Source organism: Eptesicus fuscus, chromosome 4 (assembly GCF_027574615.1).
Source record: "Eptesicus fuscus isolate TK198812 chromosome 4, DD_ASM_mEF_20220401, whole genome shotgun sequence".
Classification (NCBI taxonomy): domain Eukaryota; kingdom Metazoa; phylum Chordata; class Mammalia; order Chiroptera; family Vespertilionidae; genus Eptesicus; species Eptesicus fuscus.
This window is the reverse complement of record NC_072476.1, coordinates 84,373,483-84,401,284: the sequence shown is the minus strand read 5'-3', so window position 1 is coordinate 84,401,284 and position 27,802 is coordinate 84,373,483. Positions and strand designations below refer to the sequence as shown.

General features: G+C 54.0%; 1 protein-coding gene across 1 annotated transcript; it reads left to right on the top strand.

Moving 5' to 3' along the window:
* On the top strand, positions 1 to 27,802 carry SLC6A3 (solute carrier family 6 member 3). The gene is made up of 14 exons (XM_008161812.3): positions 1 to 286; positions 1,814 to 1,945; positions 5,796 to 6,027; positions 10,046 to 10,184; positions 11,357 to 11,491; positions 13,076 to 13,179; positions 14,778 to 14,902; positions 17,340 to 17,452; positions 18,599 to 18,727; positions 19,668 to 19,767; positions 21,052 to 21,152; positions 22,739 to 22,906; positions 23,521 to 23,592; positions 27,779 to 27,802. The coding sequence occupies exons 1-14, from the start codon at positions 1 to 3 to the stop codon at positions 27,800 to 27,802; spliced, it is 1,860 nt and encodes a 619-aa protein (XP_008160034.2).

Here is a 27,802-nt window from a genome sequence, read left to right as displayed (position 1 = left end):
ATGAGTAGAAGCAAATGCCCAGTGGGACTGATGCCTTCCGTGGTGGCCCCAGCTAAGGAGCCCAACGCCCTGTGCCCGAAGGCGGTGGAACTTGTCCTGGTCAAGGAACAGAATGGGGTGCAGCTCACCAACTCCACCCTGGTCACCTCCCCACAGACCCCCGTGGAGCCCCAGGAACGGGAGACCTGGAGCAAGAAGATAGACTTCCTCCTCTCGGTGATCGGCTTCGCCGTGGACCTGGCCAACGTCTGGCGGTTTCCTTACCTGTGTTACAAAAACGGCGGGGGTGAGTCCCCGCCATCCTCTCTGTGCTCTCCTGCTGGGCTGGAGTCCTAGGCAACGGAAGCAGGGCTTTCGAGAAATCCGCGCACTCTGGCAACATGGCACTGGGTTGTAACTTAGCATTAGCCGGGCTCAGACTCCCTAGGTGTACGTCACAGAAACAGAGAAACAGAGTCCAGAGCAATCTCACTCCATGTCAGGACTTTATAGTCGAGGATACTGAGGCCAGGAGGGCAGGAAGCAGGAGTTAGCCATTGGAGGCACTGTCGTCCTGCCTTCTGTTTCCAAGGGTGGTTTTCACTTTGGAAAGAAAAGGCCACAGAAGGGTGACTTCACACAGTGTTACGGAGTGAGGCCCTTGAGCTTGGAGGGGTGGAAGATGCCCTGCCCTTCCCCCACCCCCTGCTCCCACTTCTCCCTGAACTCAACCAGGCCTAGAACCATGACTGTCTTTGGACTCCAGGCAGAAAACGAAGGTGCAGGGCAGGATCACCCCAAAAATTCAAGTTGAGAAAGCCAGTTATGTGTGTGTGTGTGTGTGTGTGTGTGTGTGTGCGCGCGCGCGCGCAGATGTGCGTGCACCTGTGCGTGAACAGTTGCAGCAATACTGCTGGGTCCAAATGCCAGAAGTCAAAGTTGAAGCCGCTCTTGGCCCCGATGGCCCAGCTTGCTCCTGGCTGTCACTGTGGAATTTCTTCACAGTTGGAGGTCATGCCCACCCTCCTGGTGCTCCATTTCCCTAATGGCCTCTCTGAGCCCCTGGCCAAACCACACGCACAGAGCGAGGGCCTGGGAAGACGGTCCCAGGAGGGCCCTGCAGCATGCCCGTGGGTAGGTTGGCATTACTCTTCCCAGGTCGAGGGGAGAAGACCGAGGCCTCAGCAGTGCATTCACTTGCCCAAGGACAGACAGAGCTGCGGGGTCTCCCTGCCACCCTCCCCGTCCCAGGAAGAGGGCCCCGGCAAAATCACCTCTCGTTTGAGGCAGGCCTTTAGGAAGCAGAGCCTGGGGCCCTGGACTTTATGCTCGGGGCAGGATGTAGCTCCAAGAGGAACAAGGCGCCACCCTGGAGGGGCTGCAGCCTCCGGTCGAGGCAGGTTTCAAATGCTGGGGGCTGGAACCCACACAAGGTCAGAGGTGGCTCACAGATCCCAGAAGAGTCACAACTCAAGAGGGTCAGACATTCCACAGAGGAGCAAGAGGGGCCAAAGGCGGGGAAGAAGCCACAGTGTGGGCAGGGCCTCATCTCTGTGCTCTCGGGGGTTGACTCCATAACCTGGGGCACTGGGGGTTCAGTAGGGGTGGGCTTACTTTGAGGGCTTTAGAGGGGTTCAGAGCACTGATGACAGTGGGGCTAGGCATGGACGGAGGAGACTCACCCACCCAGTCTGTGGCTTCCCTTGGAGGGTGGCCAGGCAGGGAGCTTCAGGAGAAACAGGGACAGGGACTGTGGTCAGGGCCAAGACGGGTGTAGTTGGTGGAGATGGCTGAGCCCTGCGGCCCTCAGTGACCATGCTGTCCTGTCCCACAGGTGCCTTCCTGGTCCCCTACCTGCTCTTCATGGTCATTGCGGGGATGCCGCTCTTCTACATGGAGCTGGCCCTCGGGCAGTTCAACAGGGAGGGGGCTGCCGGCGTCTGGAAGATCTGCCCTGTACTCAAAGGTAATGGTAGGGACACGTCCTCGCACCTGGCGTGGCACAGATCAGGCTGCGGCTCTAGAGCTTTCAAAGCAAACCTGTAGTGCTTTGCTAAATGTCTACGCATGTGAACACACCATTTGAATTTTGGTCCTAAGATCAAACCTCTGTCTATCTGTCCATATGTCAGCTACATATCTATCATCTATGTATCCATCCATCAATCTATCTGTCTATCTAGCTATCATCTAGCTATCTGCCCATTTATCTACGTATCATTTATATATCATTCATCTATCTCTCAACCATCTATCGTCTATCAACCATCTATCGTCTACCTACCTACATACATACCTACCTATTTATCATCTATGTATAACACCTATCTATCTATCTATTAAATGTCATCTGAACATAAATAAAATCAGGAGGCTCTGCCTAGAAATAAATGATAAAGATGTATTCAAGGGTTTACAAATTGGAAACACAACTAGGCAATAGCTAGAGTATTCCAAAGAAGAAAGAAAAACCTATGTTCTTATATTAAAAAGTACAATTGAGAAGAATCAGTCCTGCATTCTCAGTCCCCAGGTTGGTCTGAGCTGGGAATCCTCTAGATGACCGGTGGTCTGGATACTGGATATCAGACGGCCTGGACACCTATCCCTAGTCCTTCAGGGATAATCAGGGTTTTTGGGAGGTTTGATGTATATCCAGGCATTGATGCAGGACTGGATGTTCAAAGGTTTAAGTTCCCAGGCTACTTAAAACAAGAACAGAATTATTTTCTCGTGCCTCAACCTACCTGAGTTTAATAATTTAGCAGCTTGACTATCTACCTACCTATCTATCATAGCTACCTATTATCTATCATTTATCCATAATCTACCTGTCTAGTTATTCACTGAGCCTTCCAGGCTGCTACTGAGATGCCATGACACCATGAAGCAAACACACCTCATGCTGAGTCCCGGTGACTAACCCTCCATAGTTCCCTCTCTCCATCCTCATGAGAGCCCTGGGGAGGGGACGCGCTGTGTTGTGTGTCTTGGAGATGTAGGCACTGAGATTAGGGGGCTTGAGTAGCTGGCCCCTGTCACCTAATCAGGGGCAGGGTGGGATGGAATCCTATCTGACTTCCCATGGGGCCAACAGGAGCTGATGGCGCAGGATTTAGCCGTGTTTCCTCAAAGAGACCGGAGAAGGTGCTTGGTGCAGACAGCTGGGTTCATTAGGAAAATGGCTATTAAAAGACCAGGCTTTAGATTTTCTTAGAGTTTCTTGAAAAGTGGATATTTTGAAGAGAATAGAAGCCCCATTGTCCCTCCCAGGATGCCGTGTGTGTGGGTCAGGGGGTGTGTGCTCAGATAGAGACTGATCGGCCTCAGGAGTGAGGACCTGGCATAGCTGCTGCGGTCCATCTCCATGGCGGAATCGCCCTCCCACAGCGGAAATACTGAGGCCGGCCGGGCGTGACAGCTCCTCCGGGCACCGTGTGTTATTCCTGCTTAATGGGCTGCTGGGTGAATCTTAAAACATTAGCAATATTTTCCGAGGCCAAATGATTCCTGCCCACCCTAAAGTGGAACTTCAGAGCGAGATTCGGACACCTGTGGGTTCAGGTGCCAGGTGCTGGGTGTTCCCTTGTGCAGTTTGCACACAGAAGTCAAAGCTCAAATGAGTTGCCTGAGACTCGCCTCCGGCACCATCACTGATTCCCCAGGGGAGAAATGTGCAGGTACCTGAAGACACCGGACACCTATGACTGACAGTTACAGGTGTCAGCCTGGACATTTCCACGCCTGTGTACTGGCCCAATGTTGGCGCCACCGAGGGCAATGAACCCCAGCTAACAGACAAGATACAAATGAGTTAATCGTGTTCTCTGCTGGGCAGTGCTGACATGTCACGCGGCCACGCACGGCAATGAGCTTTCGCTGTGGTCAGTATTTATAGAGCATTCAAGCGCCCAGTCGGAAATTAAGCGTGTCTATCCTCAAGTGACCATCTGGGGAAGTGCTGCGGAAGGATGCCTCCAGCTGTGACACAGATTGTGGTGGGACCAGTTCATATCTCTGGGTTTCCAAGAAGCATGTCCTTCTGGTCTGAAGTCTGTCTTAGTTTCTTACTGGACACAACTCTGTGCCCCCAATCTCCCTCCGGGGAGTCTAGCACTGAGTCAAAGTAAATCTGCCTCTTTCTGGAGCGCCCATGGGCGAGGGCCTGCAGAAGAGAAAAAGGATGGTGGCTCCCCGGGGGGTGGGGGGTGGAGCAGTGGGCCAGCAGGTGGAAGCTGATGGCCAGCTTTTTCCTGCCACAAAAAAGTTTTCTCCAAGAAAGCTGCTGAAGTGATTTGTTACATTGCAGCTTATAAAATGTCAATAAATAGTTTCCAAGGATTTCAAAGTGCTACTAAACCCTAATGAATTGGGGTCGATACAGGAAGTATGACGGTCAGCACCCCATTCTAGAGAAGCTGAGACCACGGATGGGGGCATTTGGCCACATCCCAGCAGTATCAGAACCCGGAGAAGTCGGCAGACATGGTGCACCTCGGTAACTCACTCAGAGTCCCAGCCTCACTGTCACACCCTAGCAGCTCATGTTGGCTTTTGTCCAGTTTTGGAAACTCATCCGTGTGGAGGGCTGAGCTGAGGCCACTGGAGGATGTGCCATGTGGCCCCTGTGGGTGGAATCTCGGTTGGATCCTGGTCATCTGTCTCCTAACCTGGGATTGAGGGAATCGCAAACCACAGAAAGTCAGCTATTGACTGGGAATCTGTGCAGCCAGCACAGGGCTGTGCTCATGGAGGAGATAAACAAATCAGCCCAAGAACACTAGACTTTCATGTTTAGAGAAGAGGCACTTAGAATGGTCATGCATGGCCCTGGTTGACCTTGGGTGGCCCTAGGTAGCTATGAATGAACCCATATGACCTTGTTTGCTCTGGGTAATCTTGAATAGCTATGGGTGGCCATGAATGGCCCTGGATGGCTCTGGGTGGCCCTGGATGAGCCCTGGTGGGTCTGGATGGTCTTGGTGGTCCTAGATGAGCCTGGGTGGCTATGGATGGCCATGGAGGAACCGAGTTGTCCCTTAGTGACTACTGGTAACTCTGGGTGGCTCTAGCTGTCCCTGGATGGTTCTGGAAATCACTAAGTATTCCTGTGTGCCCCTGGATGGCCTTTGATAACCCTATTATCATGGGTGTCCCAGAAGGTTTCTGGGTGATCCTGAATGTGTTTTGTATCTCTGGGTGCCCCTAGATGACCCTGAGTGGCCATGGATGGCCACGGGTGGCATTGGACAATTTGGATGGTTTTGCACGGCCTAGTGGTGCTGGATAATTCTGGTTTGGATTGCTCAGGGTGACCCAGAGCCACCCTAGATGACCTTAAGTGAACCTGGATGATCCTGTTTGATCTTGAGTGGCTGTGAGTGGCAGTGGATAGCTGTGGGTAGCCCTTAGTTGCCCGGTATGTCTGTGTGTGACCCGTTCTACCAGGGTGGCCTTACATGATCCTACATGTTTCTGGATGACTCTTCATGTCCCTAGGCATACTACATGGTTCTGGGTACCCTTCATTGAGCCTGGATGGCCTTTCAGACCTTGAATGTCCCTTAGAGACACTCTGAATGTCTCTGAGTGGACAGAGATGGCCATAGATGGTCTTGGAAGGGGGAAGCCCCTCACTGTGGTCACAGCATAAAGTCCAGCATCTGCCCTTTCACTTATCTTCCCTTGTGTATTTAAAGATGTTGCCTGATATTAGAATGGTGGCAAACAGCTGGCACAGGGTGGCAGTGTCTCCTATAAGGGAAGGTGGGAAGGGGCGTTCTGTTGACGGTGGCTCTGTGCTCTCGCCACCCTAGGTGTGGGCTTCACAGTCATCCTGATCTCGCTCTACGTTGGCTTCTTCTACAACGTCATCATCGCCTGGGCGCTGCATTACTTCTTCTCCTCTTTCACCATGGAGCTGCCCTGGACCCACTGCAACAACACCTGGAACAGCCCCAACTGCACAGACGCCTACTTCGGCAACACCAGTGACGGCTCAGGCCTCAATGACAGCTTCAGGACCACGCCTGCCGCCGAGTACTTTGAGTAAGTGGGAGGTCCACTCCTCAGGGTGCGATGACTCCTCACTTGCTGTGGCTGCCTCAGGAAGGGAAAGATGTAGAGCAAAGCTCTCTATGGCAGCCCAGGGGTCAGCCACCTGCCCCTGCCTCCTCACAGGGGTGTGAGAGGACCCTTTCTTTGTCATGTGCCCGTGTTCTGTTCCCTTGGGGTTTTTGTGGGACAAAGGTAGCATGAGTCCTTGGCACAGATGGAAGACCTTCACCTAATTTCTAATATAAATTAGAAAACTACAAATCTAAAGCTACGAATTTGCCTCTAAGAAACTGCTTTAGCAACATTTCATATGTTGTATTTTCATTTTCATTCAGTTCAAAGTGTTCCCTGATCTGCCTTGTGATTTATCTTTGATTTACAAGATATTTTTGGCAGTTGACAGTGTCCTTTGATGCACTAAAGTTTTTAATCTTGATAAATTCAGTAATTTATTTTTTCCTTTTATTGTTTGTACTTTTGGTGTCCTATCAAAAACTTCATAGCCAAAACTCAACAAAAACCAGCTAAGTTCATAGGTACAGAGAGCTGATTGGTGCTGCTAGAGGTCAGGGGTGGGGGGTAGAAAAAAAATGGGTGAACTGGGGGTTTTCTGTTTGTTTAAATAAATAGAATTTTTTTTATAAAAAGTCCATTGTCAAACCTAAGGTCTTGAAGATTTATGCCTGCGTTTTCTTCCAAGAGTTCCATAATTTCAGCTCTCACATTTAGTTTTTTACCCATTTGAGTGGCTTTTTGTATTTGGTATGAGGAAGCTATGGATTGATTTTTCTCCTGGCTATAGGTCACATTTTCTTGCTTCTTATTGTCTAGTAATTTTGTAATCTTCCTGTAATGAGTGTTGGATTTGCTCTGGTAGGAAGTTAATTTGCTTGTGGTACAGTTTTCTCCTTTTGAAACTTGTTGTTGAAATGCTTCTGGGCAGCCTTTGCTTCAGGAATGGTTTATCACCTCTACTGCAGTGACCCTTCCAGGGTCTACTGAGCTCTCCATGTGATCGGCAAGTCCCCTGCCGTGGCTGGTGGGAGATCAGTGGTCCTCAGCCCTGCCTGGGCTTGGAGACCTGCAGAGTCTCACCCTGTGGCTGAGTCAGTGGGCTCCTGTGGAGAGCCTTTCAGCACCTGAGACTCCCTAAGCTCTACCCAGCAAGACCTCATGCTGTGCTCGGGGGCGGGGTGGGGGGGAGGTGCCTCAGGTGGGGCGTTGTCATCTCCAGTCCCACATCTGCAGTACTCATTTGGTGTACTTTGTCCAGCTTTCTAGTTGGTATGATGACAGGCCAGAGTGGAGGCCTCTCACCTCCTTTCCATGGCAGCCATTCCTCCCCCACCCCACCCCACCCCCCACCCCAGGCAGAGCACGGGTTCAGAGTTAGGCTGCCTGGGTCCAGGTCCTGGCTCTGCTGCTGGCTGTCTCCAGGTTGGATAGTGTTCTTACCCTCTCGGTTCCTGGGTTCCTTGATTAAATGGGGCAACACAGCTGCAGTGCGGATCCAACGCGACAGTGTAGGTGCAGCCCAGTGCATACCTGGCATGCCTCAAAGGCTCCCTTATCCAGATCCAAGAACCATAACAATAAACACACCTGGAGAAGGAAAGCCACAGGAGATCTTTGCCGAGGCTGGTGACATCCCAGGCCATCCCTGTTTGGTCCTCCAGGCCACTTACACTCTGGAAATGTCTGCATTTCAGCCCCAAACCATCTTATTCAGATGTCCTGTCCTCATCCTACCGTGCGCCTGCTCTTGGGAAGCACGTGCCCTTCCCTGTGCCCGGCGGCATCCTGCCGTGACTGGCGTGGCTGTCCCACGCAGTGCGGTGCCTGCCGGCTCCTCTCTGGCTGACAGCACCTGCAGGGCCTGCCCTCTGAGTGGCTGTGGGATTTCACACAACTTGAAACAAGAGGACTTTTTAGTCTTGGGGAAGGGACTTGGCCAGCACAGACGAAGGGCTAATTCTCAAATCAGCCTGGAGTATCTGAGGTAAAACCCGGGTGCACAGCGTCCTAGAAGCAGTTCATGATCAGGAGAGCCACGTGCTTTCTCCCCAGCCGCACCCTCTCAGGCCTTGGAGGGTGTGACCCCTGTGGGCCACCATGCTCCCTTCCCGAGCAAAAGAATAAGTGGCCATCTGCCACCAGGTTAGGTGCATAACGCATGCCCCTGTGTGCAAGGCGTAGCTGGATTGTATGTAGGGGTTGGTCTGGACCCCACACAATGTGTGGCCTCACTGGTTTTGTGCCAAGGAGACTTCTCTCTTTGGTGAAAAGAGGTTCCAGGTGATAAGACCTGGCAGGGGCTCCAGGGCAAGGTGAGGAAGGAGCAAGGGCAGCAGACACAGAGCCATGGCTGAGGTGAGGGAAAGAGGAGAGAAAGACACGGGGAATTCTACTGACCCAGGTAAAGCCAGCCCTGGAAGGGCAGGTCCCAAGAGGGCAGGCCCCAGGTGAGGCAGATCCCAGAAGGGCAGGTCTCAGGTGAGGTGGGTCCCAGGTGAGGCAGGCCCCAGGTGAGACAGGTTCCAGGAGGGCATGTCCCAGGTGAGGCAGGTCCCAGGAGGGCAGGTCCCAGGTGAGGCAGGTCCCAGGAGGGCATGTCCCAGGTGAGGCAGGTCCCAGGAGGGCATGTCCCAGGTGAGGCAGGTCCCAGGAGGGCAGGCCCCAGGTGAGGCAGGTCCCAGGATGGCAGGTCCCAGGTGAGGCAGGTCCCAGGTGAGGCAGGTCCCAGGAGGGCAGGTTCCAGGAGGGCAGGCAGGGCACCGCAGGCTGAGGATGTCCCAGTGGCCCCCTCCTCTGCCTGACCAAGCAGCTCCCTGTCCCAGATCCCACACTGCTATTGGACAGTGTGAGGAGATGCCTTTCACTTCAGCGTGTATCTTGTGCCGTAAAGAAAAGATGGTAATGACAGTTCGGACACTGCAGGCCAACCTGGGCCATGCCGGGTTTGGGACGGAACAGGAATGCTGCTCTGGGCTCTCCCTGCCTGTCACAGCCTCTCCTGTCCCAATACTGTGTGAAGACCCGAACTTCTCCAGCGTACCCCGAGGTGCCTGCAGCTGGCGAAAGGTCTGGGATGCTGCGGTCTGCAGCATTCTCCCACGGGTGCCAGGAAGATCTCCTCGGACCTCGCAAATCCGGTGGAGATGGCCCTTTTCACAGTGTGGCTCCTCCACTGTCTGGGCAGCAGCACAGCCTTTGGCTGAGCTTTGACTCACAGTCCCGCCTGGGAGGGGCGGCGGCAGGTGCACGGTGGACACAATGGCACCTTTCCCACAGGTTGTCACAGGATTTAATGAGATACTGTGTGGACAGTGCCTCAGACCCCTGCCTGGCCCACAAGGAGGGCTCTACTGGCCATTCTGTCCCCTTCCCATGTGGCCTTATGCTCTGTCTTTATGGTGGCAGATCCCTCTCCCAGGAAGTTCTTGAGCTAACCTGGCGCAGACTCATCCTGAGTCTGTTACCCGCAGAATCCTCCTCGACAGCTGGACAGCTCTCAACTGTCACCCTCAGAGAGCAGCAAAGACACCTGTTACTTTGGGTCCACTCAGCCTCGGCCCTGCGAAGGGCCTGGACCTTCTGTGTGCAGCAGCGGCCACCACCTTGCTGACACCTTCCCTCTGGTTTCTGAACTCTTTCTTCAAAGACCCAAGGCACCCATTCCCTCCCCAGTTCCAAACGCAGGGTGCTGAGGGGCAGGGCTGGGCTTCTGTGGGATCCCAGCATGCCACACCCACCCTCTCACCCTCTCCCTCACCTGGAGGATATAGCCTACATCTCTGCTAGGACTGCTGGGCCTTGCCCTTCTCGGGGGCGGGGGGGGGGGGGGGGGGGGCGGGGACGCGACGGGGGAGGTCTCTGGCCCTGCCAGGCTGGGTCCTGTCTGCCATGTGGAGCTGGGGAGGACAGTCTCTGGGCGAGCTCAGCTGTCTGGTTACAGTTCTGGGTGGGGAGGCAGTGCTCTTCTAGGACCCCCACCTTTCTCCCTCTCTAGGCGCGGCGTGCTGCACCTCCATGAGAGCCGCGGCATCGGCGACCTGGGCCCTCCCCGCTGGCAGCTCACATCCTGCCTGGTGCTGGTCATCGTCCTGCTCTACTTCAGCCTGTGGAAGGGAGTGAAGACTTCGGGGAAGGTGAGGCTGAGCCTAGCCAACTGGGAAGTGGACACATGGCCATGGGGGGAGTGGACACATGGCCATGGGGGGAGTGGACACATGGCCATGGGGGGAGTGGACACATGGCCATGGGGGAGTGGACACAGGCCATGGGGGAGTGGACACATGGCCATGGGGGGAGTGGACACATGGCCATGGGGGAGTGGACACAGGCCATGGGGGGAGTGGACACATGGCCATGGGGGGAGTGGACACATGGCCATGGGGGGAGTGGACACATGGCCATGGGGGGAGTGGACACAGGCCATGGGGGAGTGGACACATGGCCATGGGGGAGTGGACACAGGCCATGGGGGGAGTGGACACATGGCCATGGGGGGGGAGTGGACACAGGCCATGGGGGGAGTGGACACATGCCCATGGGGGGAGTGGACACAGGCCATGGGAGGGAGTGGACAGGGAGCTGTCGTGAGGTTTATAATGGGAGGGTAGGCCATGGCAGGTTGGGATGTGGACAGATGGTTGTGAAGTGGAGGGGTGGCTGTGGTGGGTTGGGGCGTAGACAGGGGGTCTATGTTTGAGTTGAGGAGTCAGTGCAAGACTGTGGTTGAGAAATGGCATCAAGGGAAAAGCACAGCAGAGTGTTTTCGGCATTAAGACAAGCACAGCATAAATTGGTTTTTGCTGATGACAATATTTTGGCTGTTATCCGGGCACCCAAAGCAATTTTGACCAGAATGTGTTCATCAGGTGTGATGATACATGTAGTGAAGGGCCAACACATGGGAATCTTTTGATACTGAGGGTGCCTTTCCTCCCTCTGGAGCCCAGAACCCATCCTTTACACGTAATCCAGGTGCACATTTGCACAATCAAGTGAAATTTGCTCACATCTCACTCATCAGGAATCCAGCCGCTCCTGCTGTGACAGACCAAATACAGAGCAGGAATGCTCCTTCCTTGCCAAATGGTTTGTCCTCTTTTAATCCCTGGGAAAGATGCACAGAGTAGAAGGCATGATGGCCTCACCCAGTGAGCATTTGCTGAGCTGGCGTCCTGTGAATGTTTGGGATGTTGGGCTTCCCAATCAGAGGCCACCTCTCTCCTAGCACCAACCATCAGGGTGATGTTGTGCCCACTCCCTGCCAGCAGGTGGCCTGTGCAACCCGGTGACGCTGTCCTCTCCCCAGGTCGTGTGGATCACGGCCACCATGCCATACGTGGTCCTCTTCGCCTTGCTCCTGCGAGGAATCACTCTCCCCGGAGCCATGGACGGCATCAGGGCATACCTGAGCGTTGACTTCCATCGGCTCTGTGAGGCGTCTGTGAGTATGCCCACCACTTGCGACCCTGCAGTCCATGTGGACTGGCAGGCACGGTGTCAGGGGGTCCCCATGCTTTGGGGCAGGAGATCCCAAAGGCAGCATCTGGGCGGGAATTTCTCACTCGCCCTATAAATCCAGCAGGTGCTAGCTGCCCTGCTGTGTGTGAGGTTCTGCAGGGCAATGTGCAAACCTGATCCCACCCATAGAGTTCACCGTCTTGTTGAGAAGGGGTGGGGGGGGGGGGGGATGGACAGAAGGCAGTGTGTGCAAATTCAGGTGGACTAGATGGGCAATTCGGGAGAGCTCAATGGACCAGAAGAAGGCAGTTAGGGGGAAAGGCAATAGGATGAAGGCTCCTGCCTATTGACCTCTTCCCCATGTCCCATCCCATGTCCTGGAGGAACGCTCTTGGGTTCCCGGATAAGGCGCTGCCCAGTCTGTGCCAGAGAGCTCTGCCACTTGCCTGGAATGCAGCCTGAGCTCCAGCTCCCTGTCCATGGGCCCAGCAAGGCTGAGCTATCGCAGGAGCCAGGACTTCTCCTCGGGAAGCCAGACCTCAATGGAGAAACACTCCGGGTGCCCCCAGAACAAGAGCATGATCTAAAACACTAACTCTGGGGTCAGGCTGCATGTTTCTTCGGCAAAGAAAGAAGTACTGGAGGCAGCCTCCTGGAGAGCAGAGGCTTGGCCGGGCCATGGGACAGGGGTCTCCGGAGAAAGAGAGAGAAGGGGGAGGCATTGCAGGGAAACAGCTCAGAAATGACGGTGACCGCTGGCCGGTGGGTGTAGGGGTAATGGGAACGGCAGCTTTCCAAAGGGAATGGGTGCAAATTCAGTGGACTAGATGGGCAGATGGTGGGACTCCAGCAGCCACCAGGGGAGTAACTAGGTGTGGAGGGGCATGTGGCCAGGAGGGGAAGGTCCAGGCTGAGGGTAGGGGCCCCTTTGGAAGGGGCTGCCTTATGCTGCTAGGTTGCAATGAGAGGCAGGTGTGGAGCTCACTAGGGACTCCTGAAGGAGCAGCCCTGAGGCAGAAATGGGAAGAATGGGCGGGGCGGGGGGGTGGGGTGGTTGTGGCTCAGCTCCCAGGAAGCCACAGGAAGGGAAGTGGCTGCAGGAGCCATGGGAGGAAGATGAGGTGAGGTGAAGGGAAAGGGAGCTGGAGGACTGGAGAAAGAGGAAATGCAGCAGAGGGCCGGACACAGCTCCAGGCAACATGCACGAGGAAGCAAAACAGATGCCAGCATTGATTCATAATAAATTAACTGAGGTCGTGTGGGCAAATGCAAAGAATGCACAAAGACGTGGTCCCTTTTCATCACGCTCCTTCAGGCCAGTGACACGGGAAGGTTTATTCCCTGAGACGCCTCTGACTCTGATCATGTTGTTGATGCCAGGTGCTTTTTGATAATGACGTTGTGTTTAAATTCCACCCTGTTCCATGGAACTGGAGGCATCTCAGCAGGAGACGCCTGCAGGGAGGACAGGGAGCTGAGGCCTCGGTCTTTGCACAATTGCCTCGTGGCAGCTGGCCCTCACTTCCGCAGTTATCTCTAACAGCCGCTCATTCCCCTCTGGCTGCAGGTTTGGATCGACGCTGCCACCCAGATATGCTTCTCACTGGGCATTGGGTTTGGGGTGCTAATCGCCTTCTCCAGTTACAATAAATTCACCAACAACTGCTACAGGTAGGTTCTGAGCTCCCATCCCATTCCCTCTCATAAGATGGTCTGCAAAAATCAATGTGCATCACTGATATGGGGGTGGGGGTATCACACCTAGTAGAAAGGGCGGGGGGTGGGGGAATAAGCTCTGTGTGCAAAACCTCTGAGCCAAATGGCTTTTTAAGTGAAAACTGAAATGGGGAAGCTACAGGCAAAATGTTGGTCGTTGCTTTAAGGAAGGTATTGAAACACATGAAGATGTGCATCACCTCCCTGCAAGGAAGCCTCCTAAATCCCAGGAGCAGCAGTTCCCCGCCCCCCCCCCCAGGCTCCACCCCTGGCTCCTCCTCTCCCCCTGCCTCCCTCCTCCTCCCAAAGCCCAGGTCAGGCTCCTCCTCCAGACACCCCCACCATGAAGCAACTGAACGAGTCCCCTGGCCTGCACCTGGGAGCCTGGGTCCCGCAGGGTATCCCAGACCCTATGCAGAGGCACCCAGATGACGCAGCATCAGGACAGGAAGGAAAGTGGCCGCACTCTGTGCCCACAGCCTGGTGGCATCTTGGCCGTGCCACCTGGCCCAGAATGACCTGACTTAGCTACTGCCACATGTTGGACCCAAAATCCTTCTAAAAACAGAAGCAGAATTTACCTGGGACCTGCTTTCTTTGACCTTTACAGGCTCATGTTTAAATATATTCTTATTGATTTCAGAGAGGGAAGGAGAGGGAGAGAGAGAAAGAAACATCAATGATGAGAGAGAATCATTGATTAGCTGCCTCCTGCACGCCCCCCACTGGGGATTGAGCACGCAACCCAGGCATGTGCCCTTGACCGGAATCGAACCTGGGACCCTTCAGTCCACAGGCCAACGCTCTATCCTATCCACTGAGCCAAACTGGCTAGGACTACAGGCTCGTGTTTATATTCTTTCATATCCTGAGGATAAAACGGGGTAAAAATACAAAGACAGCGAGTGTGCATAGCAAAATGACCAGACAGACTGCTGCCAGGCTCCCACAGAGGGTGAACTCCGGACGGCTGTTTCCATCACAGCCCTGCCTGAGCCCACCTGTGCTCACAGGCCCGGGCACTCCGTGATGTCCTTCCATTTGGCTCCCAGGAGGGCTGATCCCACCCCCGTCCTCCCCTCTAGCCCTCAGAGTGGAGTCTCCAGACCAGCAGCACCAGCTCCCCCAGAAGCAGCAGGAAAATATGACATCTAGGGCCCACCAAACCCACCCTGTCCGAATCTGCATTTGAACAAGGTCCCTGATGCCTGACAGCCCCTCACCATGGGTGGGGACCCCCATGGCCATCGATTTGTCCACCCAGAGCCCCCAGGTTGCTAGTGCAGACCATCTCACCTTCAGCACTGAGTCACGTGTCCCAGGAGCCTTGCCATCCCAGCCAAACATGACGGCTGCTCACCATAAGGACATGCCCAGATCCCAGAACCTGCAGCTAGGAGGTCCCGTCCCAACGGGCAGCGCAGCCAGAGGACAGGCTGTGCAGCTGCAGGAGGGACTGGCCGTGCTTGGCAGGAAGCAGATGTAGTAAATTGAGAATAATGACTGGAAATTGCAGCTGCTCCAGCGCTGGCCTGGGTGTCTTGTTCTCACAGAGACGCCATCATCACCACCTCGGTCAACTCCCTGACGAGCTTCTCCTCGGGGTTCGTGGTCTTCTCCTTCCTGGGGTACATGGCCCAGAAGCACAGTGTGCCCATCGGGGACGTGGCCAAGGATGGTGAGTCCCCCGAGGGCAGGCTGGGGCCCCCACACCTCCGCCTGCTCTAGGCCAGTTCTCAAAAGGTGTTTTCTTGCAAAATGAGGGGGAGACACAGGCCTTGGTACCAGAAGAGTTGCTGATCTGAAGAATTATACATGTTCATGTGCTGGGCCGATTCCAAGACAAGTAACTGGAAGCAGGACAACCCCTGTCCCCGCATCCTCCCACTCCCACCCTTTGCGGGACAGTGTGACAGTGGCCCCTCAGCCACATGCTCCTCACAGAGGCCACTTGGACTGCAGGATGAGGGTCTGGTTCCCTTGTCAGTCTGGATCCCCCGACTTTGTTTACTTCCTGAGGGGAGATGAGCGGGGTTGGGAGCACTGAGCTGTCCCAAGCAACAAGGCTTTTGGACTTCCACGCATGATCAGCCGAAAAAAAGTTGGGTTGTTTTTGACATGAGCAGCTAATCTGTTCCAAAGCTTTTCCCTCCAAACACCAGTGGCCATGACGTGTTCACGTGGGATGTGGACAGTATTCAGAGGAAACCTGGACTCTCCAGCACACGGTGTCCATGCCCTGGGAGTTGGAGGGTGGAGGGTGCGGGTGCGGGTGCGGGCACAGACCACACAGGAGCGGGCTCGGCCCCAGCAGGGAGTGGGCCAGGCAGGGGAAGCTGGGAGGCTGGGCACAGATATGGGTCCTGAGAGGGGACTCTGATTGCTGCAGCTCCCTGACTCATCTTCCTGGGTCAGGAATCATTCAGGGAGGGACCCAGCCCACCTGTGCCCTCAGCTCTCAGCCGGCAGCCTCATCATCCCATCTATTTCCCGAGAGTTGAGCATTGAGAACCCTCTTTGAAAGTAGAAAACAGAGGCTCCCAGTCCCAAAAGGACCCCTCTGGAATGGCAGAGAAAGCAGGGGGCTGGGATGAATCCTTCGCATGGTCTCAAGTCCATCTTCTTCCCTCCAGGAAAAAAAAAATTAATAAAGGTGGGAGAATGGGAACATAACGCAAATAAGTACAGAGCAGTGAAATTTACTCACCTGCATGTATGCATTTTCACTGGTCTTTTTTGCCCTTTATTATGATAAATAGGAATAACTTGCAAAGACCTCTATTAACCCTTGAAGGTAAAGCTGGGTGTTTTCTATGCATTTGCATGACAAGCAAAGTAAATGTCATTTATGGCTCTAATTCTCAGGAAAACAGGGTGAAATGTTAACTCGGATACAGAAATGAAAGGTAAGGGTGTTGACATTAATTCAGCAGAGCTGATGAATATCTCTCTGGGTTCCTGGCTTTATGGCATTTAGAATTTACAGCATCTCAAAGAATTAACCCCTGGCCTTGCATTTCAGTCATCAGAGAGCCCAGCCCGACCCCAGGGCCATCGAGCCTCTGGGGGGTTGGCCGGGGTCTCTGGCCTTTGTCCCATCCTCTAGAAAGACCATAAGCGCCCCATATAAACACCCCATATAAGCGCCCTGTTTCTGGCTGGTGCCAGCAGTTCTGCTGAGGACTGGGAGAAACAGAAGAGCTATAAGGCACCTCCAAAGCAGACTCTCAGTGGACAGTGCTCGTCAGCTAAGTATGAGCGTCTTCTAATTGACCATGAAAATTTCTGTGGAAATATTTACCACTTTCCCGTAGGAATATATTTTACCTTAAGGTCACTGAAAGCCAAACTGCAGCTCATCTTAGGTGAGTCCCGCTGTCCCCGTCCCCTCTCCGGCCAGGCTCACGGCCTTCACCTCCACCTGGATCTCACCTGTTGGGGATGAGGAGCAGGTGTGGCTGCCCACAGCGCCTGTCCTGACCCAGCAATACCAGTTCCAGAAAGCTGTAAAAGGGGCTGATCTGAGGAGCACTGGCGTGTGCCCAGGAGCACTCCCGTTCCCAGCAGCACACCAGACAGCACTCATGAATGTGGTCTGCGCATCCAGCCTGTGGTTTTACAGATCACCCTTAGAGTACTTCAGGGCACAGAAAATATTTACAACATATTGTTCATGAGCCATAGTGAGTGCAAGTGTGTGAGCGACCTGCTCAGGAAGAACAAACCAGAGGGCCTTTGAATGCTCAGAGACACAAGCAGGACCCCAAAGGTCCTCCCTCCCCCCGCCTTCCCCTCCCCCCCCCCCCCCCCCCCCCCCCCCCGCCGGCCCCGAGCCCTCACAGCCATGGACAGGAGAGATCTGGAGCAGAGCTGTGGCCCCTGGGGATGGGACAAGTGAATCGGTCTAGTTCTGCTTCTGGGTTTCCGTTATCTAGAGTCCAGAGCCAGGTGTCTGCGAAATTCACAGGAGGGAGGACAGGAGAGGCTGTGATGGGAAAGATTTTGTGCTACTGAATCTGGAGGCACTTGTGGGGGCTGAGTTGGCCTCTTGGGGGTGGGGAAGAGGGTGCAAAAGTGAAGTGATACTCGGTGGCAACCTGAGGTTCTGCTTTCAGGGCCAGGGCTAATTTTCATCATCTACCCCGAGGCGCTGGCCACGCTTCCGCTGTCCTCTGCCTGGGCTGTGGTTTTCTTCATCATGCTGCTCACCCTGGGGATCGACAGCGCCGTGAGTGACGTCAGCGTTTCCCGTGCCTGGGTCCCGCCCGCGTCAGCCAGGCTCATCTGCAGCCACAGACGCTCCCTGGGGTCCCCTAAAGTTTGTGTTCACACAGAGCGCCACATGGGTGGCAGGGAGGGAGCCCACGATGACTTGACACCCTTCCTGGGATGCAGTGTTCAGACCAACTCACCCCTTCTTTTTTCATTTGGGGTGCCAGCTGCGCCCTCTGCCTGAGCCATCATGGGCCCTAAATGCACACGAAGCAAGAGGGCTGTGCAGGAAAACAGGTGACGTGACCACACAGAGTCAAGGCAGGTTCCTTATGATGAATCATTTTCCCAGCCCCTCAGCCTAGGAGGGGTGGCTGCATTTACAGGAGGGGTAGCTGCACCTGCAGGATAGGGCAACAGGAGTCTCTAGCCGCAGCCTAGGCCTTGCCATTGAGGGTCTCATGTGAGGCCCTTCGTGTGTGTGTACAAGGGCATACTACAGGGTGGCCCTGGGCCTCCTGGACTTCCTCAGCCTCCCTCCCCATTGCCTGCTCCTGACCAACAGCTGAGACCTCAAGGTCCTTGTGACTGGACTTGTTCCCCTGAGCTTCCTGGAAAGTGCAGAGTCCCTCCCCATGAGAACGCTGGTCACACTCCGTAGCCCTCCACCTCCTCTCCTGCTAGCCTGGTCACCAGCCCTCAGGGTGAACCATGCCCTTGGATGGCAGGTCTGGTGGGGATGCAGTCCTGACAGCACTTCCTGGGGGCCGTGGTCTCGATAGAGTGGGGCTAGTGGGACCCCAAGCAGTCAGGGCCCCCTGGGCACCACTGAGCCAGGACACACACTCAGAGTCAGGAAGGCTTCATATGTTAGTCACGTAGCACTTCTCCCCACCCCACCCCCAGGACTTCACAGTGGCTGGGAAAGTTGCCACCAGTGAATGGAGCATCTACCTCCAGTCCTCTCTCTCCAACAACCATGTCACAAGAGAAGCCCTCACGAGGGCTGTCTTGTCTTTAGGGCATTCTGCACCCTGGACACCGTGCAGTTCCCACCCCATGTCCATTTTCTGGGTGAACATCCACTGAATCACATGTAAATCGCACCCGGGTGTGGTCCCGAGTGCCCCCCAGCGTGTCCCCTGCTCTGTGTTGGCTGCAGATGGGCGGGATGGAGTCAGTGATCACCGGGCTCATTGATGAGTTCCAGCTGCTGCACAGGCACCGGGAGCTCTTCACCCTCTTCATCGTCCTGGTCACCTTCCTCCTCTCCCTCTTCTGCGTCACCAATGTACGTACAGGCTCAGCTCACCGGACCATGTCTCATTAGCACTCAGCACTGGGCAGCAAAAGGCTGGTGCTGCCAGGCCAGACAGAGCCACAGCTCTTCTAAGGCTGCATCCCCCCGAAACAACCCTTGATTTATAATCATACTTGGGTAGCTGTCGTCACACTCGGGTAGCCATGGTCACATGGAGTAGCCGTGGTCACTCACAGGTAGCCATGAGCACATTCAGGCTAGCAGTGGTCACACTTGGAGTAGCCATGGCACCTGTTACTTCAGTACCTGGACAGCTCCCTGGGAGGTGCCCTTGGCTCAGCCACCCACCTGTGGATTTATGGGGCTGGAGGGAGGCCAGTCCATGGGGCACCCAGGTCACCTCCTCTCCCAGTAGGGGCTCTGCCAAGCTTGGCATTTGGTTGCTTTCATTTCTAATGCCACCAGGAGCCCTCAGAAAGGAAAGGAGAGTTCGCCTTTTTTTTTTTTTTTTCTTTTTTGTAATGCATGTGTCCCTAAGAAATTGCATGTGGATTGAATTTTAGTGGCTCAAATCAGACTTTATAAGAAGTAGTAAAACAGAATACGTCTATAAATTGAACCCACAGGCCAGGTTTATGTTTTAAGAAAAGCACTTTCGCCCTAGCCCATTTGGCCCAGTGGATAGAGAGAGTGTCAGCCTGGAGACTGAAGGGTCCCAGGTTCCATTCCAGTCTAGGGCACATGCCTGGGTTGCAGGCTTGATCCCCAATAGTGGGTGTGCAGGAGGCAGCCAATCAATGATTCTCATCATTGATGTTTCTATCTCTCATCTCTCTCTCTCTCCCTCTCTCCCTCTCTGAAATCAATAAAAATATGTTTAAAAAAGAAAGAAAGAAAGAAAAGCACTTTTGTGGTCAAGGCCTGCCACACCAGGACACCGGAGTTTAGTGGCTACTCCCTTGTCTTTCAGGGTGGCATCTATGTCTTCACACTGCTGGACCACTTTGCAGCCGGCACATCCATCCTCTTTGGGGTGCTCATTGAGGCCATTGGGGTGGCCTGGTTCTACGGTAAGGACAAAACCTTTCCTGGGCTGGTGTGCTTCGGCGGGTGGGAGACCTGGCCACGGTGCTGCTGCTTTGTGGCTGTGCCGCTGCCTTCCTGGTGACGCTGGCTTGAAAAGGGAAGAACGTTAGCTCTAGGACGCTTATTGTGGTGACCACAGCATCACAGAGATGAGAGGCTTGGCAGCATCATTCCCTTGGATCATTGAAGACAGCCTGGGTGGCACCCCAACACCCTCAGCAAGCCTGCCTCGGCCGTGCCAGAGCCTGGGGCAAATCCAGAGCAGGAGAAATCCTTTTAAGATCTCCTGGAGAAAATACTGGTCATCTAGAAATCCTTTCCTTTAAAAAATGGTGATTATATACATACAATGGAATACTTTTCATCCTTTAAAAGAAGGAAATCCTGACACACGCTACAACATGGATGAACCTTGAGGACATTATGCTGAGATAAACTGTCCCAAAAGGAAAAATCCTCTGCGAGTTCACTCCTAGGAGGTTCCTAGTGTTGTCAAGCTCATAGAGACTGGGGGGGGGGGAGGGTATTCTTTAATGAGTTCAGAGTCTCCGTTTGGGAAAATAGAGAAATCCTAGAGATCAATGGAGATGATGGCTGCATGAACGTACTTAATGCCACAGAACTTAAAAATGGTTAAGATGGTAAATTTTTTGTTATATATATTTTGCCACAATTCTTTTTTTTAAATATATTTTTATTGATTTCAGAGAGGAAGGAAGAGGGAGAGAGAGATAGAAACATCATCAATGAGAGAGAATCATTGATTGGTTGCCTCCTGCATGCCCCCTACTGGAGATCAAGCCCACAACCCAGGAATCGAACTCAGGACCCTTCAGTCCGCAGGCGGACGCTCTATCCGTTGAGCCAAACCAGCTAGGGCTTGCCACAATTCTTGAAGTGAAAAAACAAATGATGATTGCAGAGGGGAGGCAAGGACAGCTGGGGGGTGGGGGGCAGGACAGCTATGGGACGTCGGGAGGACCCCTGAGGTGAGCAGAGGGTAGAGAGGGTCAGGCAGAGTGGCTGGGACCCCACCGGTCTTCCTCATCAGGACTGAGGAGCAAACATCACCCAGTGTCACCATGGGGAACATGTGTGGGGACCCGCCGTCAGTAAGACCACCGGGCAGTCTGGAGTGGGGCTGGTCCCTACAGGAGGCAGTCTGGGGTTGAGGTTCCCTGGGGCGGCCCCGGGGGTCAGCAAGGACCAAGGTCTTTTCCTGGGTTTCAGGGAAAGTGCTGTCCTGACCTCCCTGCTCGGCTCCCCAGGTGTGCGGCAGTTTAGCGATGACATCAAGCAGATGACCGGACAGCGGCCCAGCCTCTACTGGCGGCTGTGCTGGAAGTTCGTCAGCCCCTGCTTCCTCCTGGTAAGGGGCTGGAGGCCATGCGCGTCCTTGCTCTGCCCCAGCTCTCACGTCTACCCCAGGGGTCAGTGGTGGCTGCAGGCAGCATTCACCTGGGCAAGTGAATATGCTTGAAGCTGGGGGAGGGGGATCCCATGCTGCCTGGAGACCAGGGTCTCTGAGGTGGAGTCGGCAGTCACGCAGGACTCCAGGAGGGCTGGCTGGTCCCTGAAATCCTCTCTAGCCTCCTGAAGGCATGGCCCACCCCCCACTAAGCCCACTGAGAAACCTCACGTGGGATCCAGGGTGATCTCCTCCATAAAGGACCTTGTGTGTCTGCATTCGGCCATGCCTCTGCGTTGGAGGGGAGGCCTGAGATGAGTGAGGTTATTGACGTTTTGCCTTGAGGACCAAGGTAGAATTTAAACCTTCTGGGGCAACAAGTACTCAGCCCAGAGGACAGAGTGACGTGGATTCTGTCACTGCTCTGCCCTCGGGGGCCTCCCCAGGCACAGGCACCACTCACTGTCCAGCAGCTGCCTGGCTTTTATTGTCTGGGCCAAAACCGCATGTGCCTGTTTTACTAAAACATAGCTGTGCCATTCACTTACAGCAGGGGTGGAGAACGTCGAGCCTGCGGGCCATGTAAGTCCTGCAGAATCATTTGGTCTGGCCCTGCCAAGGCATTAGGGGTCAGTTTATTAAATACAGCAGGCTAATGTTTAAGTTGATAATTTTGTATGGCCCATGAATGATGTTATAAATACCCAAATGGCCCTTGGCAGAAAAGAGGTTCCCCACCCGGGTTTCACAGGCTGCCCGTGGCTGTTTCCTCGCTGCAGCAGCGCTAAGTGGTTGTGACTGAGACCCAGTGGCTCTCGACACCTAAACTACCCCGTCAGGTCTGGACAGGTGACTCCAGATGGCCGTTCAAGGTCAAGTCCAGGGGTGATGGAGAGTTGGGGAACTGTGCACAGAGACCAGCACCCCCTGACCCCTGGCTCTCCCCTCACCCCAGCCAGCCCAGTGGGCACCTCGGACAGGCCTGGGATGGACAGGCAGCTTAGGCTGACCCCATCATGGGCCAGCCCAGAGGCTAGTGAGAGAAAGAGGGAGGAGTCAGGGTGCAGCACCGGATACGGCGGTGCTTCTCACAGAGCCGCACCCGAACCTTTGGAAGCTGCTTGCCACCCCCACCTGGCAGCCAGAGGCCTGTCTCCAATATGCCCACCTCCCCGCACTCCAGAGGGCGGAGGCTGTGGGTGTGTGAACTCTAGACAGACGAGGTGTTATTGTGCTGCTCTACACACGCAGGTCCCCCGATGGGACAAGGCGTGAAGTTGTCAAAGGACAGCAGAGGGAATGCCCATTAGTCAAACTCAGAACTGAGAGGACATGCACCTCAGGAACACCGTCCTGTGGCAGCAGCTAGAGACTCGGAGCAGCGGGAGAAGCAGGCCACTGCCTGGGTTCCCTGGTCTGCGGGGCCAGGGCCCCCAGAGCTGTGGTGGCTGGAAGACCCCCGGCCCCGACACGCTGGCTCCATTCCACCTCTGCACCCGCCGCTTGCTGGCCGAGTGCAGCCGCATGACCTCTGCCCTTGGTTTCAGTTTGTGGTCGTGGTCAGCATCGTGACCTTCAGGCCCCCGCACTATGGAGACTACGTCTTCCCCGAGTGGGCCAACGCACTGGGCTGGGCCATCGCAGCATCCTCCATGTCCATGGTGCCCATCTACGCGGCCTACAAGTTCTGCAGCTTGCCCGGGTCCCTGCGGGAGGTGCGTATGTGAGCAGGGCCCCGTACCCATCCCGGTCACCTGATCATGAGGCCACCAACTACATCAAGGGGACTTTTACCTCCCGCCAGCCAAACTCTGAACATAGACCACATCAAATCTCAGTACCTCAGACAGGTGAGGCTGTGGGAGGGTCCTCTGAGGCTGCGACACTGGAGAGGAAACCTGGCCACAGAGAGTCAGAGGTGGCAGCTGCTGAGAGATGGGCTCTGGAGGGCCAGCAAGGAGCACAGCCACTCTGTCCAGCCCTGGGGCATGGGCCACTGGGGCAGGAGGTGGAAGGAAGACCAGCTTCCTGGAGCTGAATGCGACAGGAAGCAGGCTCCTCTTGCGTGGCATGTGAGCTTCAGGTGCCCTGGGGCCGGACTTGGGCCAGTGGGGGTGCGTGTTGTTCACCTCCCCTCGGAGCCCACCGGGAGCTGATGTGGAGACAAAACTTCTCCAGCATCTGCCTCTTTAACTTGTGCTGGACTCTGCTCCAGGGCCTAAGGGGACCCGGATGTCAGCTCCCGTACCTGACCACCCCATGCCAGCCAGGGAGTCTAGTCGCCTTACTGAGTGTGTGCCGGCACCCACGGCCTCTCCATTTCTCCTAGAAAGTGGCCCACGCCATCACCCCTGAGAAAGAGCGCGAGCTGGTGGACAGCGGGGAGGTGCGCCAGTTCACGGTGAGTGAGTGCTGCTGTCCCCACTGTCTCCTCGGCTGGATGCAGACAGATCTGGAGAGCAAGCCTGTCCTTGAACCACAGCCCTCAGAAAGCTGGGAGGCTCGTTTACTCATTCAGTGAATGCTCCCTGCCACTACCTTCTGAGAACCCCTGACCTGGAGGGCGGGCAGCAGACAAAGTGTATCAGGTGCAGACAGCACAGGGAGAAAGAGAAAGCAGAAAGGGGTGAAACCTGACTTGAGGTCCACCAAGATGTGGCACCTGAGCAAACATCTATGTGAAGGGAAGGGCCTGCATTTGGGGGGGGGGGGGGGGCACATCACAGGGAAAGGCCCTGAGGGGTGGGCATGGCAAATTGTAGGATCAGCAAAGGACCCACCTGCCTCAAGGGGAACTAGCGAGGGAGAAAAACTTGAAGCAGCCCCGGCCACCTTGCTGGTCATCTGCAGGAGGTGAAAGGCTCCAGAAGATCTGGCGCCAAGATCTGATGGAGCCCAGATCTGATGACATGGACAGGCTCCTCAAGCTGCTGTATTGAGGTGGGGCTGCAAGGATACAAAGGTGGGGCTGCAAGGATACAGAGCCTCCCTTCCAGGGACAAAGGGAGGCTCTGGTGGGAGAGAGTAGTGGGTCATATCAGGCCTGTGGCAGGATTTATTCTTTCTCCTCACCTTCCAACTGGGAGCCATGTGAGCATGCATGAGCTTCCATATATGTTTACCATATGCTATGGAGCAGCTGTGGAAATGGCCCTAACGTTGTTGAGAGACAGAGTAAAACGTAATACATTTTAACTCCCACATCCTATATGAGGTAAGTTGTCATTCTCTCTTCCAAGAGAGACTAAGCACAGAGAGACTAAGAAACACCCCACAATAACATAGCTGGTCAGTGGGAGGTGACCTGGCAGGCACTCCCGCTTCTACTACCTTGTGAGAAGGCCCCAGATCAGGTGAGGGCTGAGTCAGGGCACTAATGACAGCTATGACTGCTGGATGGCCAATTCTTCCAGGACGTGGATGCCACATTGATTCAAAAACCATCAAAGGGGCACTATTTTAGTCAGGGGTGGGCGAGGTGGTGTATTAAGACAGAGAACTTCCTCTTACACAGTTTGAAGGACAGATGACTTGGTGCAGACTGCTATGCTTGCTTTGCTTTCTATCTCATTAATTTACCCTCCTGTCTTCATTATTTCTTTATTCTTTGGGTTTACTCTGTTATACTTTTGTCAACATCTTAATTTAGACCTTGGATCACTAATTTTCAACCTTTCAGTTTTCTGATATAAGCCTTCAAGGCTATGAATTTTCCTCAAAATACCCTGTTGGCTGCATTCTACAACCTTTAACAGTATTTTCCTCATCATTCAGTTCTAAGCTTATTTTAATATATATTGTGATTTCTTCAAGTCTGCTTTTATATTACTGCCTGTTTCAGTTACTATCTTTCAGCATTTTGAAGACATTAATTCTCCTTTGCTGTCTCTGTCGTCACACTGAAAAACTTGCAGTCCTATAGGGCATGGTTGCCATGTGCTATGGACCCTTTCCTGTTTCCTTTGCTTTTGGTGTTGCAGTTTCCTGGTAGTGTGCCTTTCTCTTTTCGAAAATTTATCTTTATTGCTGAAAGTATGACAGATGTCCCTCTTCCTTCCCCCATCGACCCCCTCTCGGGATATCTTGTGTGACCAGGATGTGTGGGTCTATGTTTTTTGTCAGTTCTGGGAATTTTGCAGCTAGACTTAAATCTTGCCTCTTGCCTCTCTGTTTCCCTTTGGGGCTCTGGTGTGTGAGACACCTGGGCATTATGCTTTGAATCTTTGGGGTTTGCTTTTTTTTTTCCATGTGTGTAGTTACCGCAACTCTCTTTTTGCTTCTTATACCCACAGTTCATTGAGCCTCTTGGAACTCTGCATTTATAGTTTTCAGAAAATTTGGGAAATTTTGGCTATCATTTCTTCAGCATTTTTTCTGCCCCCACCTCTTCCAAGGGCTCCAATTACATGTATTAGGCCACTTTAATTTTCTTTTTACTCTGTTTTATTTCATATGCTTTCTGTTGTATTTTACTTCACTATTTGTTTCCTCTGCAATATCTAATGTGCTGATAATCCAGCAATTTATCATCTCACACATTGTAGTTTTCTTCTCTAGAAGTTCAATTTGGGTCTTTTCACAGCTTTCCGTCTCTGCTGAACTCTTTGAGCATATAGAGTGCAGTTATAATCACAGGTTTAATGTCCTTCTCTGCTGATTTGAACATTTATGTCAGTTTCTGTTGGTAGACTTTTCTCATTAGGTGTGAATTTTGCTGCTTCTTTGCATGTCTGGTGATATTTAATTCCATTCCAAATATTGTGAGTTTTACCTTGCTAGGTGCTGGGTATTGTTGCATCCCTTTAAACGTTCTTGAGCTTTGTTCTGAGACATTGTCAAGTTACTTGGGGACAGTGTGATCTTTGGGAGACTTGCTTTTTAGGATTTGTTAGGTGGGAGTAGAGCAGCATTCGGTGTAGGAAATAGCAGTGTAGGGCTATTTCCCACTACTGCAGCGAGTCCTTCGTGAGTACTGTTCCCGGTGTCCCACACACCTGGGATTTTCCAGTTGTGCTGGCGGAGCAGGCACGGTTCCCATCCAGGGTGCATTTCAGAGGCTGTTCCCTCTACTCCTGTTGGGTGGCTCTTTCCCAGACCTCCTGTGCACAGAGTCTTCAGCTGAACCCTCAGGGGGACTCTGTGGTCTCTCAGCGGAACCCAGGGCTCCCTGTGCAGGTGTCTCCTCTAGGCTATTTTGTTCTGAAAACTCCAGCGGCCGTGGTGTCCCCAGCACCAGGGGGTTCGCTGGCTGCACCAGGGTCCCCACTGCAGCCTATAGATTTCTCCAGCCGGGCAGTCTGAGAGCCCCCATGCTTGTTTCTCTCAGTATCATTTTCCCTTGTCATCTGGGTCCCATGTCTTGACAACCATTATGATGTATATTTTGTTCATTTTGGACAACATCAGATAGTAGAGTACATTCGGTCCCTATTATTCCATCTTGACCAGAACTACCCTTGTGTGTGGCTGTGGCCCACTCCCTCCACCTGCTGCACGACATTCACTGCGTAAACCTGGCACAACAGGGCCCCCACCCTCCGCCTCGTGGCTCTCTGACTGTATCCCACTTCACTGACAGCTACACTTCACTTCATCCCTGGAAGCTGCATTTGGTCCGCCCGTTCTTGTGAAATACGCCGTCATTGTAAGGGGCAGATGTCACTTTTAAAACGTCTTACACAGCTGCCCCGTGATCTGACAATGGCAACCTCTCTGGTCTGTGGGGTCTGAAGTTTCTGACCCCACTCAGGGTGGGCTGCAGCCATGTTCCTGGTCTCCTTGTTCATGAGCTCATGGCTTGATCTTAATCTATTGGAGTTTTAAGATGCCCCCTCAGCACACCTTCCTCCAGAGAAGGTCGCCTTCTGCTGCTGCCGTGGCCAGGACAGAGGGTTGTGGCTCAGCCCTGGGTTCCAGGCATGGCCTCCCTTGCCCACCAGTTCCCTTCTCAGAGCATCCGGGCTCTGCCAGCACTGGCCTCACCTGTCGGTCGCTGCCGGCTCCCTGGCGTCCCCACCCCATGTGGGTGATGAAAGAGCCCTACAGGCGGACCAGTGGCAGATTGAGCATCTCCCTGTCTCCGCTGTGGCTGCATCAGAAAGAAGCCCTGCATGCTCTTGTTTTGGAAATGTTTAAAAAGCGTAGTTCTTGCCATTTAGTGTGATCGAATGGCTTGTGCTCAAAAAAACAGGCTGAACTCCCAGCTGCATAATAGGCGATGACATTTGCAGGAAGACTAAATAGCCGTCCTGTCGATCTCATCCGGCCTGAGTGGTAATGAGGCCTGCTCCTGCACCTGTTGGGGTCATAGCACTGCAGGGCAAGCCTTTCAGGGACGGACCAGAGGCCCCAGGATAGTGGCTGTAGGGGCCCGGGGGCACCCCAGGTGACACACATGACGGTGGGGATACCATCTGAGACCAGCCCCAGGTTTGCTGGTGTGCAGTGTTTGTCTGGCCAGCAACTGGCCCAGCCCCCATGAGGTCTCCGGCTGTACCCTCACCATCCTCTCTGCTGAGACCCCTCACAGCTACCAGTCAGTCATAGGCTTCTCAATTCACTTCTAAATAAACCCGTTTTCTTCACAGCTGCGCCACTGGCTCATGGTGTAG

What these genes read in the sequence shown, in the direction of transcription:
- SLC6A3 (XM_008161812.3), top strand. Translation starts at nt 1, where the DNA reads ATGAGTAGAAGCAAATGCCCAGTGGGACTGATGCCTTCCGTGGTGGCC. An exon ending in CCCTGGGGATCGACAGCGCC is followed by an intron (nt 17,453 to 18,598) that starts GTGAGTGACGTC and finishes TGTTGGCTGCAG; the next exon opens with ATGGGCGGGATGGAGTCAGT. An exon ending in CCCTCTTCTGCGTCACCAAT is followed by an intron (nt 18,728 to 19,667) that starts GTACGTACAGGC and finishes CTTGTCTTTCAG; the next exon opens with GGTGGCATCTATGTCTTCAC.